Source organism: Heteronotia binoei, chromosome 3 (genome assembly GCF_032191835.1).
Source record: "Heteronotia binoei isolate CCM8104 ecotype False Entrance Well chromosome 3, APGP_CSIRO_Hbin_v1, whole genome shotgun sequence".
NCBI lineage: Eukaryota > Metazoa > Chordata > Lepidosauria > Squamata > Gekkonidae > Heteronotia > Heteronotia binoei.
In genome coordinates this window covers 107367581-107390091 of record NC_083225.1, presented here as the reverse complement: position 1 = coordinate 107390091, position 22511 = coordinate 107367581, and the positions used below count along the sequence as shown (strand labels likewise).

The window sequence follows — 22511 nt, the reverse complement described above, 5'->3', positions numbered from 1 at the left end:
GTCCCTAACAGCGCTGAATCCTACTTAAACAGAGATTGGCAAGCCTTGTAGCAGGACAAATTGGTCCTGGATCATATCATGACAAATTGGTTATTTCCTGATGATACCACTACTGCTGAAAACCATCTAACGAAGGCGTTTTTTTTAGTACTAATCTGGTACAATGTTTATGGTGAGCTACAAACCATGACTACCATGCACAACCAGAGACAAGTATTTGAAAATATAGAGAATAGCAAATTGTGTTTTTTCTGCTTGCCAAGCTGGTCTTTCACTGGTATTGACAGCTACTGTCATGCATTTGGACAGGGGAAAAGAAGGGTGATGTGAACTCCCCCCCTCCCAAAAGAGACCACATCCCTGAAAAGGAACTCAGCCCTCTTTTTTTCTTTTGCTTGTTCCCTCCAAGGCTGTAATGGGCAATGGTGAAAGTGTGTTAGCCCACAAGCTACAACAAAAAGTTTCCTGTGGCTCCCAAGCCACAGTTTGGCCACCAGTGGCCTAGATAGACTCTTCTACACGAAACAATTATCACAATTTTCCTGAGGAGCAGAATGATGAGAACTCTTAATGTCTCAATCCAACATGCCTTTTCAGAATTACTGAGGTTTCCTCTTAATACTTTTTAGCCAGTCTGTTATACCCATATTTGGGATTGGGGAAAGGTTTTCTTCCTCCACACTTGGGACTGAAATGTGGATCGTACTGGCTAGTCATTGTAGAGTAGTTCAGACATAATGACAAAGTATAATTTTATAATCCAATGGCACCTTTAAGATCAATAAAGCTTTATGCAGAGTGTGAGCTTTCATGTGCCAAGCACTCTTCGTCAGACAATGGAATGGAATGCAATGAACAGGCTTACATATAGAGAGTGGACAGTGAATTAGTACGCAAAACAGTAAAAATGTTTTTAACAGATTAAAAGATTAACATGTTTGTTTTCTGGTTATCATCTGCCAGGGTTCAATGTGGGGGGCAGCAAAGGCAATAAACGTCAGAACTGGAGACTAATGGTGAGAGTTACTAATTCACTGTCCACTCTATATTTAGGACTGTTCATTGCATTCCACTCCATTGCCTGATGAAGCGTGCTTGGCACACAAAAGTTCACACTTTGGATAAACTTTGTTGGTCTTAAAGGTACCACTGGACTCTTTGTTCTATTGCTTCAGACCAACACAGCTACCCCACCTGCATCTATCTTCAAAGTATAATTTGTCATTGCAGGAATAAATTTATAGACTTCTTGGGCTCTTCCCATGCAAACTGGGATTCCAGATTCTGGTACAAAATCTTGTTTATAGAGAAGAGAACAAAACATAGTATATCATTTTGTCTGAACCAGAAGCTGTCCCCCCTGCCCCTGGACCCACTATTATTTGCCTTAAAACTGACAGCTTTTGATTGGATTGCTGCACATAAACCAGAGGATCAACAAGACTATTTCATGTAATGACAACTCATATTTTGTCATTTCATCAGAACGACGCCAGTGTGTACGGAATTAGGAGGTGGGTATAATTCTCTATTAATGTAAATACAAAAGTGGTGGTTGGATTTGTCATAAAAGGCAGATTAACTTCAGAACAGACTTTTCATTCCTATTTTAAAGCAAACCCAATTAAATACAGCACATCTCACGTGCCATTTACATGAAATCTTACTTTGAGTTTGTACGTGAAGTAGTAAAAAAGGATAAAATCAATAGTTGTATTTTAAACCTTAGATTCAATGACAAATCATTATTCAAGGCTGCATACCAAATTCTGAATATTAGTCCCATCTACCATTTCTTAAAACTGGTTCTATACATATTTACTGGAAGAAAATTTATCTTTATACAGTTAAAAACTTTCTGCATGCTTCATACATGTTTCCTCATTAGTAAGTCCAACTGATTTTTCTAAATAAACTCAAACCTATAGATGGAGGGGCATATAGGGACATACAGAATTGTAGCCTGATCTGATGTTCAGAACTATCTCACACTATGTTCAACAGAGCTTACTCTTGTTTAAGTGTAGAACTGTGGCCTTAGGGAAGTATGCATGCAGAGAGGTTATGGTGGAGGCTGTGGAAGTAGGCTTCCCAACCCCCCCGACCTGCCGGGGAACCCCTGGATTAGCAGCCTCATCCCCCGCTCTCCAAAACTGTGGAAGCGGGGTGCGGGGGGTGGGGTGGGGAAAACGGCTCGGTGTCTCTTTCCCTGCCTGCATTCCTCCCTTGCAGGCTTTAGGCTTCTCCCTTCCTCCAGGTCACAAAGACCCGCCCACTGCTGGCCTGCTATTCACTCCAGTCCGGCCTCCCTTCGCGAGGTGCATGCTGGGACTCGTAGTCCTTGCATCCTCTCCGGCTGCCACAGGCGTCTCCTCGGGGAGTCTGGCCGACGGAGGGGGGGAGCTCCGCCCCCGGAGGACCATGTGCATTTCTACCTCCAGAGGCTTCAGTCGCTGATTGAAAGGCTTCCTCTTGGGATGGGGTGTCTGTGTTACTTTGAAGAAGTTGTCACCAACTCGTGAGTAGAGAGGCCAGTCCCCTTTCAGTGTTGCCAGAAATGGGGGGGGGGGGAGTCTGATGAGTACTTCATTATTCTCTATGTGGAGATCGATTCTCATAGGGTATAATGGGGAATTGATCTGGAGGTTTCGGGGGCTCTGGGGGTGCTGTTTTTTGAGGTAGAGGCACCAAATTTTCAGTAAAGTATCTAGTGACTCTCCCCAAAGTATCCCCCAAGTTTCAAAACGATTGGACCATGGGGTCCAATTCTATGAGCCCCAAAAGAAAGTGCCCCTATCCTTCATTATTTCCTGTGGAAGGAAGACATTTAAAAAGGTGTGCGGTCCCTTTAAATGTGATGTCCGGAACTCCCTTGGAGTTCAATTATGCTTGTCACAGACTTGTTCCTGGCTCTGCCCTGATGTCTCCTGGCTCCACCCCCAAAGTCCCCAGATATTTCTTGAATTGGACTTGGCAACCCTATGTGGAAGAAGGGGGAAACTGAAGAGAATACAGCATCACTTTTTCAGTTAATCTCTGCTAAAACATTCAGTAATGCAAATCCAAATCATTCCTTGATCTTGTTCCTGTCACTTTGGTAGATAAACAAGAAAGCATCTTGCATCCAATGAGGCTGATGGGGCAGTAGACAAAAGGGGCAGTACACAATAGGAAACACTACTTTACACAGAAAGTGATTAAAATGTGGAATTCACTGCCAGAGGATATAGTGATGGCCACAAGAATAAACAACTTTAAAAGGAGATTTGATAGATTCAATGGAGGATGAGCCTATCAGTGGCCATGGTGACTGAGGGGAATCTTCACATTCAGAGGCATAAATCCCTTAATCCCAAAGCCAAGAGACAACATCAGGGAAAGGTCTCAGTCTCTATGCCCTGTTGTTGGACTTCCAAAGGAATGGGATCACTGGTCTGATGCAGCAGGGCTCTTCTTATGTTCTTATATACTTTCATGAAAATAACTGGCCCAACCAAATGTGCTTCCCCCATATGTCCCAGCTGCAATGGGTTTTGTGAACTGAGGAGACTCTCTAGTTTACTTCGTTCTATCCTCTTAAGTCTGCTCAATGTCATTAACCCAAATAGTGCTGTACAGTTTGAAATAGGATTTTATTTGTTAAGAGAAAACAAATTACCCATGATACAGTGAATATAATCTAAATATTTTCAGAAGGGGGCAGGCTAGCAAAAGAAGCATACATGGATCTTGCAGCTCACAAACCTGTGTGATTCAAGGCAGAACTACATGCCACATTTTTACCCAGGGATGTCACTAGGTCAGGTAGAGAGCATGTTCTGAAGTTCTACTGATCTCAGGCATGTGCTCTTGAAACAGATTGGGACTGTGGTGCATATAGAGAGGATGTTTAGACATCCACTCTAGTCACTTCCCTGAAATCTGAAATGACCTTGGGAGGGGGGCTAATTGCACCTTTGAGGGCTTCATGTGTTTTGATGATCGATACGTTATGTTTCCACAGTTAGGGAAATAGCATCCCCCTGTGGCTGCTGCAGAGAGAAGGTTAAGCACTGCATAGCCTGAACATCCTTAAGCTATCTCCAATTAAATAGAATAATAGAAGAAAAAAGTCGGAAGGGCCCTAGAGACCATATAGTCCAACCCCCTGCACCATGCATGATGAGCTAAAGCATCCCTGACAATTATCCAACCTCCACTTAAACACCTCAAAAATACATTCTTTATATTTATTTAATGCATGGCATGTGTCAGTTCTTGTCTTTAGGACTGAACATACAACAACTGCATACAAACAAACCCCCAAAATACCTCCTTGAAAAATACCCTGGAATTAAAATTTAATTCTAAGTAAATTTACAAGTTTCATTTTCTAGGTTTTTTCTGAAGAACCAACACTCAGAATCCACTATAGTTAATATTTCCAAACCCAACATCTCTCTCTCTCTTTCATCACAAACATACAGATGTCTGCACGTGCACACAATGAAGGGAACTGTCAAAAGCTTCTACTCCAAAATTCTTGTTTGTTTCTAAGGTGCTACTGGATTTTTAAAAAACACACAAAAAAGCCCTATGGTGAATTTGCATACACACTCTGGGGAACAAAAATAATCCAGCCACTCCACGTTTAACTTCAGCGTATTCTTGTTACAGACACTTCTTTCATGGGCCAGGATGGAAAATGTTTCAGAAAGATGACTCAAAGTACACTTACAGTGACTGTTTAATTATGTCTATGAGAAAGACACAATAGCTCAGCAGAGGAATATAACAAAGAAAAGGTGATCCATTCAGCTCAAGCCAATCACAGATAAGTCAGCCAAACACAGGTTAGGTAAAAGCCATGCACATTATATACCTGGTCGTGTGGTGAGTCCTCTGTCTGCAGCTGGTCGGGCATCAACTGGCTCAACTGGGTATGTGCAGCCAAAGAAACAACAAAAGGAAAGAAAAAGAGCAAATAAAAAATAAACAAAAGCTTTAAAATTAAGTTGCCAATGGTTTTGCTCGGGACAGTGCAGGAAAGATATCTGCCACAAACAAAGTTATAAAAGCAACAGCTGAAAGAGACTGGCTTTAAGTTAATCCTGGAAACAAAAGAAAAGGCATGGAAACAATTTCAAACTAAATGGGAAAATGCAACTAATGAACTTCTGGTTACTTTACATGTTAGCTATCAAGAACCAAGTATTGAAAAATGTACAGTTGGTGACTTTCTTCAATGTCTGCTTCAGAATATCTACTGCCTTTGACATGGAACCAACATAAATATCATCATATATGCACTTCTCTTTTATTAATAATTGTGCCTCCTGTGAAGAAGGGCGACCTCACCCTCGCTTCAGTCCTCTTTTAAAAGCACAGCCCTATATTCTTGGGACAAATATGCAGTAGACAGGCTTTTCACAGAACATTTGGGGGAAGCCAACAGCTAGTTGCCTATCTTCCGGTCATAGTGTTTCCTGATGTAAAGTGGTACAGAAAAGGGTACTTTTAAAAAATGATATAAACCAAAAGCTCTTAGGTATGAGGCTGTGGAATCATTCAGACAGCCATAGTTTGTCATTAGGTAAACAAGCCTGGGAGAACCTCAGAGGCTTGTGCACTTCCTCACTTGGCTCCTCCTTTTTCTGGACTGCCACTGAAGAAAGATGAGATAAGAATTGTATGTTTTAATATTTATGTTTACTTCAGACCAGTTAAAGGAGAGGCACCAATGGCTGTTTGCTGCAAAAGACTTGCCATTTGCTTCAATAAAAATCACACTCCCTTATAACATGGCTGATTTGGAATTAAATTCTTAACTCAAATTCCAAATAGGACATATACAGCAATGTATCTTGACTGACTATTTACATCTATAGCAGTAGCCTCATACTCATTTCAACCCTGCCAGTTTTGGTGGGAAAAGTTAATCTTGCTTCAGTGATTTCTGTTAACCCTCTACATTAAAGAACATCTGTAAACTAAAAGGAAAAAGATGCTAATAATGAAACTAATACATTAATGTATATTATAAACACATTTCATGAGATGGTAATACATAATTAATGGAAAGACCTCACAACAATTTATTCCAATATAGTAATGGAAGCATGCATAATTACAGCATATAGATGACACATAAGTAAAGGCAGACATGATACCAAGGATTATATATTTGTCAGTGTATAATTCTGCTCATAGTTTCTCTTGCAGCATTTGCAAAGTACATTCAGTGAGTCAAATATCATCTGGCATTTTATTTATTATACATATGCATTTTCTCTTGCTATAACTGTAGGTTCATTATTTTATTTCCACCTTAAATACACTTGATCTGTGCAAGTGCATTCTTTTGGCAAGAGAAGAGAAGGGTAGTGGTCAGGTCATTAAATAGTAGACTTTTGTTACTGTCAAATACACAGGTTTGGTTTCTGCTAAAAAATGGACAGATAAAATTAAACTGTCTAATTTAGGCCTGAACAATTTGCAATCTACCAAGTCATGTTAGTCCACCAAACATGTCAAGCAGTGACTAAGCAGAAGCTTGATAAACCTTCAGTACCAACAAACAGGCAGTTCTACAAGGGGCTATATATTTCCTTGTCTAACCTTTGGAGCTTAACATTAAACAGAAATCAGAAATCATGTAGATCAGCCTAAAATATGAGGAAAATACAATTTACTCTATAAAACTTCTGTATTTCCTTCAAAGCACTATAAAACTTCTATATTTCCTTCAAAGCTTTATCTCAGACTGATATTTACTGATCTGGAAAATGTGATTATTACCCCAAAATAATATATGCTAGAGATGAGATAATCTACTAGATTATATAGCGCAAGGATGTCAGAATTTGTTAGTCTAAAGATATGGTTATCAAGTTGGGCATGAAGTTCAATTTCTAGATATCCCTGTGGTGGGACGTGCTTGTTTCTGCTTTAGAGAGAATAAAGAAGTCAGTCAGCTAACTCAAGTTCCCAGCCATCAGACCACAAAACAAGGCTTTTCTTCTCACTTTTTACAAAGTACACTGCTACCACCAGCACATCAATTTCCAGGGCTTCTGTCCAGCCTAAAGATCTGCACTCAGGCTCCTCTTCAATTTAATTTCTTAAAAGGATTTCTGAATTATCTCTCTTTCTCTCTCCAGAAAGGACAATCATGTGAACTTCCTAGGCAAGTAGGGCTCAGCAGCTCCCCTTCACATTCTGGTAAGCATGGGCTGAACTGGTCTTAATTTGGTTGAGAGATCAGACTGGCCATGTTGAAAATGAAAAGAAGTTTAATAAGTAAATTAAAAACACACTGCATAGTAAAACAGCCAACTGAACAGGAGCAAAATAAATTGGAACCAACACATATCCTTTTCCCCGAGCCCTATACTTATTTCTGAAAATAAAAGACAGGCTTCCAGAGCTTTAACTTGCATTCATTTGGCTTATCAGTCGGGGTGAAGCAGGAAACTGAGAGGACGCATTTTCTCTTCCTCCTCCTCCACTTTTCCGGGCTCGGGTTGAGCGCAGCCGGCCATGGCCATGGATACGAGCGGCAAGAAGGAGGCGCCGCAGCTGCTTGCCGAGGCCGACAAGAAAGTGCGCGGCTCCCAGGGCTTCTTCTCGGGCCTTTTTGGGTGAGAGCGGGGGGAGGGCGGCTGAAGGCCGGGCTGTGCATTTATATCCCGCTTAACCCGCCAAAGAAAAGCGGCCTTCGTCGTTCTCCTCGCCTCCATTGGAGCCTCGCCACAACAGCCCTACCAGGTGGAACAGGCTTCCTCCTCGGGAGGTGGTGGGCTCCTCTTCCTTGGAGGTTTTAAAACAGATAGATGGCCAGTTGACGGCAATAAAGATCCTGTGAATTTAGGGGGAGGTGTGAAATTCACTGCCACAGGAGGTGGTGGCGGCCACAAGCATAGCCACCTTCAATAGGGGGTTAGATAAAAATATGCAGCAGAGGTCCATCAGTGGCTATTAGCCACAGTGTGTGTGTGTGTGTGTGTGTGTGTGTGTATATATATATATATATATTTGGTCGCTGTGTGACACAGAATGTTGGACTGGATGGGCCATTGGCCTGATCTAACATGGCTTCTCTTATGTTCTTATTTTCAAAATTCAAGGATCTTGCTTTCTCAGGGCTTGAGCCATGGTACACATTCCTCTTCCTGAAGGTTAACATAAGAATGACTCCCTTCAACCAATTTTATTTTCTGCTTTTCTTCACTTTTTCAAAAGACTTCCCATTTCCTACCTGCAGGAAGGTCCACTTTCATCTTGCCTGCCTGAGGTCCGTGTCTTAGCTTTGACTCAACTGCCCATTGTCCTCCTCTGGCTATGGTAATCTGCATTTCTATTACACTAAATGGCTCTATACCAGGGATATGATTCATGCCAATCTGTTTCAGTGCTTTCTTCCTACTAACCAGTAAGAAACACACTATAGTTTATATGCCTGCACAGAGTGCAAACTCATTAACTACTCTGTAGGCTATAAACTTTGGTGCTAAACTCCTGGGACAAAAAGCACTTCAGCACAGTTTCCATATGTCAAGAGAAAGCAAGGACATATCTTTATGAGAAAGGGCTGGAATTCAATAATTAGAAAAACAATTTACAGGCAGAAAGTCCCAGATTTACTCCCTGACATCTCTAGTTCAAAGCAACTCAGAAAGCAGGTATCTGGAAAGCCCTTTCTTTGCTGGACACTCTTGAGAGCCATTGCCAGTGAGAAACAAACAATATAGAGTTAGGTGAACAGTCTGGCTCAGTATAAAGCAGCTTCATATACTCAGTAAATTCTGGACTGGTAGGTTGCATGATTTTAGCAAATGTACAGAACGAACTGCCTACACAAATCCTTATCATGCTAGGTTTTGTAGACAGGATCTCCAAAAATATGACAGATGTTCAGAAATCACTGGCATGCAAGTGGCAAGCTGCATGAATTTTGCCACCAAATCATAGCGCACACATCAAATTATGCTTATGGTAGCAGTTTCAAAAACACACAACTGCCACACATACATTCAATCCAGGCAGAACACAAGCAAGAAAAAAAGCCAAAATGTGTCAAAATACATTCTAAAAGTCATTATGTTACTGTGCCTAAGGGTCACAACTTTTCATGCTGAAGCAGAAGGCACAGCATTCAATAAGGCCCATGTTTGCTGCTAAACAGCTTTAACACTTCAATTCAGGAGTCAGAAATGTTAATGTTTTTACTAGCAAATCACACTGAAGGCGATTTCATATGCTACATAAAGTCAAATTCTAAGTTGTCCAGAGTGTAAGATTAGAAGGGAGCTGCTGATAAGCATGGTTCCATGACAACTTTACTTAGATGAGAGATGTGTTACAAGCAATTTCTTGCATTGACACTTTACATCTATAAGTGTACAGTACTCTTCAAGTATGTACACCTAAAACATGCAAGACCTAGAGTTCCACACATAATATTTATTAAACCAGTGAAAGCATATTTATGTACTGCACAAAATAAGCTCAAATGTTTATTGTCCAAAACAAAGAAGGATAACAGTGGACACCGATAAATGAGAAAAAGGGACACAGAATGGTAAGAATATGACAAAATTTTCAGAGAAGACTCTTCTAGACGAATTTCAAAAAACTTGTTTCAGCCTACCTTAAATATTCCTTAGAGGGAGAGGAAGCTATTTTCTAGCTTTAGCTGTTCCAGACACATACAATTTGCAGCCACAAATCTGTAATAGCTAGCCCAAACATTTGCAAGTGCTGGCTAAGAGCTTTACTGTTAAGAATAAAAGTTTTATGATATAAAATTCAACAGCATTTTTACAACAATGAAATGCAGCTGTGCAAATTCTATTCATTTTACTGGTTTCTAAAAGGGAAAATGTTTGAGCTCTTTGTGCCATTTGTTATTTGAAAACAGAATGAAATAATTCCCAATGCTGTAAGAGGATTTAAATTTTTTATCACACTGTATATACATTTTTAAGTATTCTAAATTGTTTTCAATGGATGAGCATGCTCTGCAGTACATAAAGAAATATACAATATACAGGAGCTGTTAAATTGTCCCAGTAAGCCAATGGAAATCTTTTCCTGGTAGAAAATAATTAAGCATTTAAATATTAAGTACAGCCAGCCATGTGTAGAAGCAAATTTTATAGTTGGAACTTATAATAAATTAACATTATTTTTTCACATTTAAAGTTCACAAATTCTTTCTGATAGACTTGGTATTTGGTTTTCAATAACTCTTTTTTACACTTAAAATAAGGTGAAGTAGTTTTTGTCTTTTAAAGGAAAACATTCTGATACAGAAAGCTTGCACCTAAATCAAACCTGACCTGACAGAAAAAAAGTCTGATGTCCTAAAGTTTATCAATTTATATCCAATTGTTTGAATCATCACAGATTCCAAATATAGTAATTCCAAAGAAGCCCCAAAATGTTCACTTTAAATAGTATATCTAGCAGATGTTAAAATCAATTATTTCCCCAATGATCAATGATGATTAACTGCAACGACTTTGAAATACGTCAACTAATAACAGTGTGTTCATATCTGCCCATATTCATGCTAACTTTTAAAGGCACACCAAGGTAGCAAAAAAATTTCACTAACCACTAAGGCACATCTTTTAATTAGGTGGTTATTATTTAAAGTTGGATCTATTTATGACAAGTTAGTGGGGTCAGACAACTTACTCAAATTTTGACTGCTCTCCTGTTAAATCCAGTACCCTGTGCATCTCAATATTTGCAGTTATGCAACAGTTTCTATTCCACTGAAGACTGCCAAGCTGTTGCAGAAGACCTTTCACCACGCAGAGCAAACCATGTTGGTCAGAAAGGCCAAGACATTTTTATAGCGAATCCACTCAAATAATCCCTAAAGGGAAAAAAACCCAAACCCTCTCCAGTTATTTTGCATTACCTTCATTTTCAGTATTGGCTGGGACAGAATCAACTGCAAAAGGATGCCAAGGCTGAAGATCTAGACCAAATTCTCCATCAACTGGAAGTTCAACAGTTGTTTTGCTTTCTGTCAATGAAGGCATCAGGGCATCATTTCCATAGCTGATCCTAGGCTCACTGATCATATTTGCCAAAACATCATCAGAGTAGTTTTGCTCTCTCTGAAGCAGTTCATCTAAAACAATAACAATAACAGAAACAGAAACAAAGAAGCATGTCAAGCTACTATATAGTTCCCTAAGAATTACTTGATGATAGAAGTTACATAACGTAAAAAAGAACACAAAAGTGGTTTATATGTGATTTTGTATGACAGAGAAAGACTAATACATGCACAATAAAGAAATAATCCTCAACTGCAGCAAGTTGGCAGCTTGCAAAAATTTGTGGGGATCATACTTCTTGTTCCTTGCATTTGTAATAACTGCCATTTACTTTTGCTTCAAAAGATTCACAGGCCCACTTTCCAGCTTCAAGATACTATATTAACTGTTTCACCTGTAAATCCACATATAGGATATATATCAGTGAACAACCTTTGTGAATGGTTTGCTATAAACATTATTCAATATGAACTGTAACATGTTATTGTCTTAATGTGGCACAAGTACTGGCAGAACTGACACAGGATAATTCATTTGTCTTTGCATTATACAGCTTCACTGAAGAAATGCATAGGATACAATGTTTCTCTAGTATTCTGTGACCTCAGGACTGTCCTAACCATAACACTATGTATTCATTTAATCATAGAATCACAGAATCATAGAGTTGGAAGGGTCATCTAGTCCAGCCCCCTGCACAATGCAGGAAACTCACAAACACTTCCCCCTAAATTCACAGGATTTTCATTGCTGTCAGATGGCCATCTAGCCTCTGTTTAAAAAGCTCCAAGGAAGGAGAACCCACCACCTCCCGAGGAAGACTGTTCCACTGAGGAATCGCTCTAATGGTCAGGAAGTTCTTCCTAATGTTGAGCCGGAAACTCTTTTGATTTAATTTCAACCCACTGGTTCTGGTCCTACCTCCCGGGGCCACAGAAAACAATTCCACACCATCCTATATATGACAGCCCTTCAAGTAATTGAAGATGGCGATCATATCACCTCTCAGCTGCCTCCTCTCCAGACTAAACATCCCCAGCTCCTTCAACCTTTTCTCATAGGACTTGGTCTCCAGACCCCTCACCAGCTTCGTCACCCTCCTCTGGACCCGTTCCAGCTTGTCTATATCCTTCTTAAAATGTGATGCCCAAAACTGAACACAATACTCCAGGTGAAATCTTACTAGAGCAGAGTAAAGCGATACCATCACATCACGTGATCTGGACACTAAACTTCTGTTGATACAGCCCAAAATTGCATTTGCCTTTTTAGCCACCGCAACACACTGTTGACTCATGTTCCGCGTATGATCCACTAAGACCCTTAGATCCTTTTCGCACATACTACTGCTAAGACAAGTCTCCCTCATCCTATAACCATGCACTGGATTTTTCCTACTTAAATGCAGAACTTTACATTTATCCCCATTAAAATTCATTTTATTGATTTTAGCCCAGTTTTCTAGCCTGTCAAGGTCATCCTGTATCCTGTTTCTGTCTTCTTCTGTGTTTGCAACCCCTCCCAATTTAGTATCATCTTCAAATTTAATAAGCATTCCCTCTATTCCTTCATCCAAATAATTGGTAAAAGTCCAATTCCCTCTATTCCTTCATCCAAATAATTGGTAAAAGTCCAATGCTACGCAGAGAATTATTAGGAAGGGAACTGAAAACAAATCAGCCAGAATCATAATGCCCCTGTATAAATCGATGATGCAGCCTCATTTGGAGTACTGTGTACAATTCTGGGCACCATACCTAAAAAAAAAAAAAAATTATAGCATTGGAAAAGATGCAAAAGAGGGCAAGTAGAATGATTAAAGAGTTGGAACACTTTCCCTATAAAGAAAGGTAAAAGGCTTGGGGCTCTTTAACTTGGAGAAATGTTGACTGAGGAGTTACATGATAGAAGTTTACAAGATTATGCATAGGACAGTATTCTCACAATACAAGAACTTGTGGACACTCAATGACATTGCTGAGCAGTCATGTTAGAACGGATAAAAGGAAGTAGTTCTTCACCCAAATGGTGATTAACACAAGGAATGCACTGCCACAGGAGGTGGCGGCTACAAGCATAGACAGCTTCGAGAGGGGATTGAATAAACATATGGAGCAGAGGGCCATCAATGCCTATTAGCAACAGGGTATAGATGGATGTTTGAGGCAGAGATGTTCTGTATTCTTGGTGCTTGGCGAGGACAACAGTGGGAGGGTTTCTATTTATTTATTTATTTATTTATTACTTTACATTTATATCCCGCTCTCTCCGCAAGCGGAGTGTCCTGGCCCCACTGATGGACCTCCTGGACCCACTGATGGCACCTGTTTTTTTGGCCATTGTGTGAGACAGAGAGTTGGACTGGATGGGCCAGTGGCCTGATCCAACATGGCTTCTCTTATGTTCTTATCTCACACTGTAAAATTCTGAAGACAACATCTTACAATTCAAGTTAAACTTTCTAATTCAGTGAAAACTGGTTCACTGTGCTTTAGACTGCCGGTTTGTGAGAAGAGGCTTAAGTCAAGATTTTTTTTATTTATTTAATTTAGATCCCACCCTCCCTACCAAAGGCAGGCTCAGGGCAGCTCACAAACCAAGGGTCGACACAAACACATTAGTGTGACAATAAACAACAATAAAAACATAAAAACAATTTAAAACACTTGCATGTGCTACTATGATAATTTCAGGCAGCGATTTAAAATCTGGTGGTTAGCTATACTCAGAGATCTCAGGATCGCCTAGTGTAGTGAAGTGGTGTTCTTATGGGTCAGTCCCATTGCTGCAGATGTTACCATTCATGTAAATACCTGGTGGAAGAGTGCCGTTTTGCAGGTCCTGATGAACTGTAAGAGCTCTCGCAAGGCCCTAACCTCCTCCGGCAACTCATTCCACCAGCTAGGGGCAGCAACGGAAAAGGCCCTGGCTCTCGTTGTTTTGAACTTCGCTTCTCTGATGCTGGGAACTGTCAACAGGTTTTGAGACCCGGAACGAAGTGCTCGCTGGGGCTTGTGCAGGGAAAGGCGATCCCTAAGGTATGCAGGACCCTGGCCATATAGGGCTTTAAAGGTAATGACCAGCACCTTGAAGCAAATCCGGTACCCTATTGGTAGCCAGTGCAGTGCTTTCAGCACAGGCTGGATGTGTTCCCATAGAGGAACTCCCATTAACAGCCTGGCTGCAGCGTTCTGCACTAGCTGAAGTCGCTGGATTTGGGACAAGGGCAGCCCCATGTAGAGAGCATTACAAGTAATCCAGTCTCGAGGTGACTGTCGCATATACCCTGCTGTTTCATTTACTCTGAATTCCTAAATGTAGCACCCTTACTAAATCAGAATTCCCTTCTTGTTTGTCCATTTTAAATCAGTAAGACAATAAAAGCCAAAATGTGGTGGCAAATCTGAGGATTTTTATTGGATGGATGCAGCTTGAGCAGGATTGGCTTGCACTCCATCTGTCACCACTCCTCAATGCCACTGAGTAATCTTTCTGTTGCCTGCCCACTGCACCCTTTGCCACACCTGTCAAACTATCAATCAAGAGTACCTGCATGCCACTGGTGGAGTTCGCTCCTCTCTCCCACCCAAGTGGCTGTTGCTAGCCAGCAAAGCTGGTTCTGTCAGTGAAAGGCAAATAACCTTAGTTCTGGCAGTTACCTCTCCCTACTTTCCCACTGGCTGAGCTGCCTGTAGCACTGATTCACAGAGGAGAAAAAGAAAACCTTCCTTCGATTGGCTGAGGGAGGGAGGAGAGAGACAGCCATGTTCCCTCTAAGCTGAGTTAGAGTGAGCTAGCTCACAGATTTTAGACTCCAACTTACACACCTTTGTCTTAGCTCAGGAAAAATGGCCCCAGAGCAAGCTAATTTATGCAGTTACTCACAACTTGAATGCCAGTAGCTCACAAAGTCGAATTTTTGTTCACATGGCCCCAAAACTTAGAGGGAGTATTGTGAGGACTCCTCCCTACCTCCTTTGCTTAGGGGGAAAATGGTATTTTGTGCCGACAAATCAGATACAGAGAGACTGAAGTCCTGTACTTAAGACCAACAATGTTGTCAGAGAGCAACTGTTGGTCTGAACGGTATCACTAGGGCAGAACTATGGCTGCCAATCCTGGTTCTGTGGTGGTTTCAGGAGGGCACAGGAGTCAGGGTTTCAGAGTGGGGCCTCCCAGACCAGGTTCTTGCTGTGAAAGTTGACTGGGTGATTTCAGACCAGTCACAGACTTCCAGCCTAACTCATCTCATAGGGCTGTGAGAAGAGAATGATGTAAGCTGCTACGGTCCCTTCCCCACAGTGGAGAAAGCCTATGCAGAGAGTGTGTGTGTGTGGGGGGGGGAGGCGATGGAAAGCTGAAGTCAGAAGGGCCTTAGAGAGGTACAAAAAGAAAGGGTTGCCAACTCCAGGTTAGGAAATTCCTGGAGATTTAAGGGGTGTAGCCTGGAGAGGGTGGGGTTTGAGAAGGGCTGGGACCTCAGACAGGTACAATGCCATTTCCTCCTGGGGAACCACTGCTGCTAATCTCCAGGTGATATATACAAATTTGGAACACTTGGTGAGGGTTTTAACAAATATGTATATATTAAGAAACAAAATTATCCACAGTATTTTTAAGATATTTAGAAATATCTTACAGTCCATTTTTCAAAGACAATATACTATCTTCTTTTTTAGTTCAATAATTCTCAACCAGTTGTGACTGCAATTCCCAAACAGATGTGGCTGCAACTGAACTGCAGTTTCCATCCACTTTTGGAGTAAATCCTTCCTCAGGTAGCTCACCAAGGCATACAGTATTTCAATTGGTACTGCTGGCGATCACTCAGAATTACAACTGCTCTCCAGATGGCAGAGATCAGCTGTCCTTGAGGTAAGGGGAAGTGAATGCATTCACTTGGGTGGGTGGGAAGACAGCCAGGGGGGAAGGGGGGAATCGCCAAGAGCCTCTTTCTAGAGCCCACTGTATTTTTCTTCACAACGGCCTTATTCTTCGTATATAACATAAAACACAGCCAACTCCTCCCCTTCTCCCTTAAAAAGAACAGAAAGGTATGAACAGAAGAACATTTTTAAATGAGAAAAAAAGGAAAGGAAAAACAAACAAAATCACATTAGCACTCTCATCTCTGCCTAGATTGTAAAAGATTTTCTAATAAAATATTGTGGTATTTATTTATCCTATATATTTTTTAAAAACTCTTCTTTCTCTTCCAGCACATTATTTTAATATAAAAGTTATTTTGTGTCAACATCTTATTTAGTATCAACAAGTCAAATATGGTTTAATTCATCCAATCCTTCCTGTGATGAAAATTAACACTCATTTCCCCCTCCTCCTAATCAGCTAAACTTCTAGTGCCAAGTATAGCAACTTACCAACATCATCTTGGATTTCTTCAGCAATGGCTGGCACTTTGTAGAGGAGAGAAAGAGACTGGTTCATGCGCTCATATATCACACGTAGGTGTGTCATAACCTAAAGAGATGAAAAATTAGTTTGCAGTGGTGATCTCTAATGCAGCAAGGAAAATGTGATAAAGGATACACTTTTAAATACATTTTAAAGCAAGACAATTTGTACCCTCTGTCAACCCTATTGATCTGCAGCTGAGAATCCATTAAAAAGTCACAAAGCAATTCAGGTCTGTTATCTGTGCACTTAAAGGGTAAAGTTTTGAGGCAGGTAACGTCAATGTTGTTTCAAACAATTTTATTAGTAACATATGGTAATAAATTTCAATTTCTTACATCATTAATAATTACTTTTTTATCTATCCCATATATACTCTGGTTTCTCTTCAGATCGCATAAATCTATCCCATATTTTACTTTCTACACACCCCTCCCCCTGTTACTTGACCACCGCTGGTGTTATATACTTAAAATCTTAACATTAAAGGTACCCTGATTAATGAGAACCAAAATTAATATCCTGTTCCCTCTTATACTTAGACATTATCAAAAATTGTCCAATGTCCTTTTATTTTCCACTCTTTTTCTACGTATCTTCTGAACTTTTCCCACTCCATCTTAAATACTTCTAAATCATAGTCTCTTAAGGTTCTTGTTAACTTGTCCATTTCACTCCATGTCATAACTTTTACAATCCAATCCCATTTATCTGGGTTTTTTTCTTGCTTCCACAACTGCGAATACAATGTCCTAGCAGTTGAGAGCAAGTACCAGATTAAAGTTCTATCTTCTTTCGAAAATTTTTCCATTTGTAATCCCAACAGAAAAGTCTCTGCAACGTTGTTAAATTCGTATCCCAAGATCTTAGAAATCTCTTGTTGAATCATCTGCCAATACTTTTTCGCTCTTTCACAAGTCCACCACATATGGTAGAAAGAACCTTCATGTTTTTTACATTTCCAACATCTGTCTGGCATCTTATTGTTCATCTTTGCCAACTTTTTAGGAGTCATATACTATCTGTACATCATCTTAAAACAATTTTCTTTAATACTCTGACATGTTGAGAGTTTCATAGAGTTCTTCCACAAATATTCCCATGTGTCCATCTGTATTTCTTTATTTACATTAATTGCCCACTTAATCATTTGAGATTTCACTACTTCATCTTCCATAGACCATTTTAAAAGTAATTTATAGATTTTCGAAATTAATTTTTCATTATCTCCAAGCAGAACTTTTCCCATTTCTGTTTGTTCTCGTCTTATTCCTTCAGTTTTAACATCGCTTTCCACCAAACTTTATTTGTTGCATTTGAATCCAATCATATTTATTATTCAACTCTTCAGCAGTTTTCAATTCTATTTGTCGCTCTGTATTTTTAGTAATTGATTATATGACATCCCTTTATCCTCTCCTGTCTCAGTTGTTATTCTTATTACTTCTGCTGGCACTATCCATAGTGGTTTTCTCTCATCACCATATTTCTTGTACTTCATCCAAATATTTAGTAGATTATTTCTTATATAATGGTGAGAAAAAAAACCCATCCAACTTTTTCTTTCCATAGTACATATAAGCGTGCCAGCCGAATTTATTTCCATGACCTTCCAACGTTAAAAGTTTTTTATTCAACAGCGTCACCCAAACTTTTATCCACACTAGACAAACTATTTCATGATATAATCTTAAATCTGGTAGTTGAAATCCTCCTCTTTCTTTAGCATCTGTTAAAACTTTCATTTTAATCCTTGGTTTTTTCCTGGCCCATACAAATTCTGAAATCTTTCTTTGCCATTTATTAAATTGTTTACTGTCTTTCACAATCGGAATAGTTTGAAACAAATACATTATTCTCGGCAAAATGTTCATCTTAATTGCAGCTCTTCTACCAAGCAATGACACATTAAGCTTGTTCCATTTTATCATATCTTCGTCCATTTTATGCCATAACTTTAAATAATTGTTTTTAAACGGATCAATATTCTTCATTGTTATTTCCACGCCCAAATATTTTACTTTAGGGGTAACTTCACATCCCGTTAATCTCTGCAACTCCTTTTGTTTACTTATTTGCATCTTTTTACACAAAATTTTTGACTTTTCTTTATTAACATAAAGTCCCGCCAATTCTCCAAAATCTTGTATTTTGGCTAACAACAAAGGTGTTACTTGCATAGGATTTTCATTTATAAACATTATATCATCTGCAAATGCTCTATATTTATAGGAAAATCCTTTAATTCTCGTTCCTTCAATTTCTTCATCATCTTGTATTTGCAGCAATAACATTTCAAGAGTCATTATAAACAACAATAGTGAAAGCGGACAACCTTGCCTTATACCTTTGCTGATTGTCATTTCTTCTGTAAGATCTGCATTTATACATAACCTTGCACGTTGTTCAGTATAAATTACTTTTATCATTCTTATAAAAGTTTTCCCCCAACTTTATTTTCTCCATTACTGCAAACATAAAGTCCCAATTCAAATTATCAAAAGCTTTCTCTGTGTCCACGAAGAATAATGCAACTTCCTTCTCTGGATGTCTTTCATAGTATTCTACAATCTTTACAACAGTTCTAATATTGTCTCTTATTTGCTTTCTAGGGAGAAAACCCGCTTGGTCTTCCTTTATAAAGTTTATTAGATATTGTTTAAGCCGTTCTACTAAGATTCTTGTGCATATCTTATAATCATTGTTTAATAATGAGATTGGTCTATAGTTCTTTACATTAGTGACATCTCTATCTTCCTTTGGAATCAACCAAATTACTTCTTCCTTCCATGTATTTCGTATTTTCCCATTTATTCTTATCCCATTCATTAATTGTTGAAGTTTCGGTATTAATTCTTCTTTAAACGTTTTAAATTTTTTTGCCATAAATCCATCTGGTCCAGGTGCCTTTCCAATTTTCATTATATTAATCGCTACTTCCATTTCTCTTTTTTCAATTGGATCATTCAAAACTTTTTCCATATAATCACTTAAGGGTGCTATTTTAATCTTCTGCAAATACGCTTCCATCCTTTCCTTCTTTACTTTAACACCTTTAAATAGTTTAGCATAATATTTTAAAAATTCTCTCATTATTCCTTCTTCATCTACCATTTCTCTTCCATCAGCCACAATTTTATTAATAATTTTACTTTCTCTCTCTTTCTTCAATTGCCAGGCCAAATATTTTCCAGGTTTATTTGTTCCCTCGAAAGATTTCTGTTTTAATTTCTTCAATTCCATTCCAATTCTTTATTTAACAGATGTCTCATTTGTGCTTGCAATATTGTAATCTCCCTTATAATTTTCTTTTCCCCTGGCCTTTTCTTTAATTCACCTTCTTTTTTCTTAATTTAATTTTGAGTGTCAAACATCTGTTTATCTTTTGCTCTCTTGTCTTTATTATTCAATGTTATTAGTAATCCTCTCATTACTGCCTTGTAGGCATCCCATACCGTCTGAAATTCTATATCTTCTCTGTCATTCACTTGGAAGTACGCTTTGGTTTCATTTTCTAGAGATGTCACTATTTCTTTATTTTGTAGTAAATCTTCATTTAATCTCTATCTTCTTGACTTTTTCGACAGTTTTGTAATCCACATTATTGGGTTATGATCAGCTCCTATTTTAGGTAATATCTCTATTTTCTTTGTTATAAGTCCCAAATCTTTAGTACCCCACAACATGTCAATTCTAGAGAAAGAGCTATGTCTCGCTGAAAAGAAGGTATAGTACTTCAGGATTAAACTTATATCTTCCAAACTCTCCTGTTTAACCAATTAAAAAAAAGACTTTGGCAATTTCCCTTCTTTATCATTTTTTTTCTTCCCAGATCTATCTATCGTGTTCTGAATTGTTCCGTTAAAGTCTTCCATCATAGGTCACTTCAAGATGTTGTGTAATATTTTTAAAGAAAATGTCTTTAGCACCATTTGGAGCATAAAGTCCCAACAACAACGTTTTTTTGGCATTCAAAGTAATTTCTACCGCTATATACCTTCCATCTTTATCTTTAAATACCAATTTCGGGTCTAATTCTTGTTTAATATAAAAGACTACTCCTCTCTTCTTCTGTTCAGCCAGTGTAAAAAAATCTAGTCCCAATTGTTTATTTCACAGAAATTTATAATCCTTTTGTCTAATATGCACTTCTTGTAAACATACTATATTACAATTTTGTTTTTTTATCCAATGAAATGTTGCCTTTCTCTTTTGGGGTGATTTTAGTCCATTTACATTCCAAGATATCAATTTGTAATCCATTATGGTTCAAATTTTTAATTTTCTTCATAAAATCTACGCAGTTCCTAGGTATTTGTGATTGTAATCCTTTTTCCCTTGAAGTTCAAAGCTCAAACCTTTCGTTATTATCCATCTGTACCTCATTCCATTGTCACATAATTTTTCTGTCAATTTTTTATATGCCTTTCTATCAGTTAGCACTTGTCTTGGCAGTTCTTTCATAATTCTTACTCTACTGCCTCCCACTATCAATGACTTTTCAAAGTTTTTATTCATGATTTTCCCCACCATTTCTTTTGTCATAAATCTTATGACCACATCTCTTGGCAGATTGTTCTTTTTTGCATAGAGTGAATTTACTCAATACATATAGTCATACATATTTCTATTTCCTTAAGGATCATCCTCCAAAAATTCTGCAATTATTTTTATTATGTATTCTTTCAGGTCTGATTCTTCTTCAGGTACACCTCTCAGACGGATCTGAGTTTCCATCAGTTTGCAGTCATGAATTGTCACTTTTTCTTGTAATTTTAACAAGGTGGAGTCATGTGTTTTCACTCTCTCTTCCACTTCTTGTACTTTCTTTGTTATTACCACAGTATCGTTTCTGAGATTCTGTTTCTTTTTTTAATTCTTTTTTTGTCCTCAATATCCTTTCTTATTTCTTTTTTAGAGGCAGTTATAATTTCTTTCACCCCCTTCATTATCCTAGCTTCCATTGCATCTAATTGGGCTTGCATTTTCTCTATTGAAGCAGACCTAGCACGAGTTTGTTTCAGGTCTGACATGTAAAAAAAGATCAAAAAATTTGATCTCACCAAATTAAATCTGATCCATCAGGTTTGATAAAGTGAAGCTTGCCTTTTCCAATGCACGCAATTTCACTGTCCTCTGAGCCTCCCAGGCTCAGATATTAATGTTGAAAGCTTTTATTTCTCCCAAAATGGTGGTCGCAATTTTTGCTTCACTTTAAAAATAAATAAATCTTTTTTCCCTTTTACCAGTTCAAGTCTTCTTATCTACTATCCAACAGTAGTAATTTTTTATGTAACCTGTTACATAATGTACAAATGTAACCTGTTACATTTCTTTGAGGGGGTGAACAAACATGTGGACAAAGGAGACCCGATAGATAGACAAAGGAGACCCGATAGATAGGGCTCGGTACTGGGTCCCATGCTCTTTAACTTGTTCATAAATGATTTAGAGTTGGGAGTGAGCAGTGAAGTGGCCAAGTTTGCGAATGACACTAAATTGTTCAGGGTGGAGAGAACCAGAGAGGATTGTGAGGAACTCCAAAGGGATCTGTTGAGGCTGGGTGAGTGGGCGTCAACGTGGCAGATGCAGTTCAATGTGGCCAAGTGCAAAGTAATGCACATTGGGGCCAAGAATCCCAGCTACAAATACAAGTTGATGGGGTGTGAACTGGCAGAGATTGACCAAGAGAGAGATCTTGGGGTCGTGGTAGATAACTCACTGAAAATGTCAAGACAGTGTGCGTTTGCAATAAAAAAGGCCAACGCCATGCTGGGAATTATTAGGAAGGGAATTGAAAACAAATCAGCCAGTATCATAATGCCCCTATATAAATCGATGGTGCGGTCTCATTGGAGTACTGTGTGCAGTTCTGGTTGCCGCACTTCAAAAAGGATATTATAGCATTGGAGAAAGTCCAGAGAAGGGCAACTAGAATGATTAAAGGGCTGGAGCACTTTCCCTATGAAGAAAGGTTGAAACGCTTGGGACTCTTTAGCTTGGAGAAATGTCGACTGCGGGGTGACATGATACAGGTTTACA

General features: G+C 38.9%; 1 protein-coding gene across 4 annotated transcripts in view; it reads right to left on the bottom strand.

Moving 5' to 3' along the window:
• Nucleotides 1-22511, bottom strand: part of APP (amyloid beta precursor protein) — a 295204-nt gene that overhangs the window by 35825 nt on the left and 236868 nt on the right. For 2 of the 4 annotated variants that reach the window (XM_060234378.1, XM_060234376.1), the window contains 3 exons: nt 16436-16535; nt 10910-11125; nt 4862-4915 (listed from right to left, as the gene is read on the bottom strand). In XM_060234378.1, coding sequence (XP_060090361.1) covers nt 4862-4915; nt 10910-11125; nt 16436-16535 — 370 coding nt within the window. The remainder of the gene's footprint in view (nt 1-4861; nt 4916-10909; nt 11126-16435; nt 16536-22511) is intronic. The other 2 variants (XM_060234377.1, XM_060234379.1) reach the window with 1 other exon arrangement.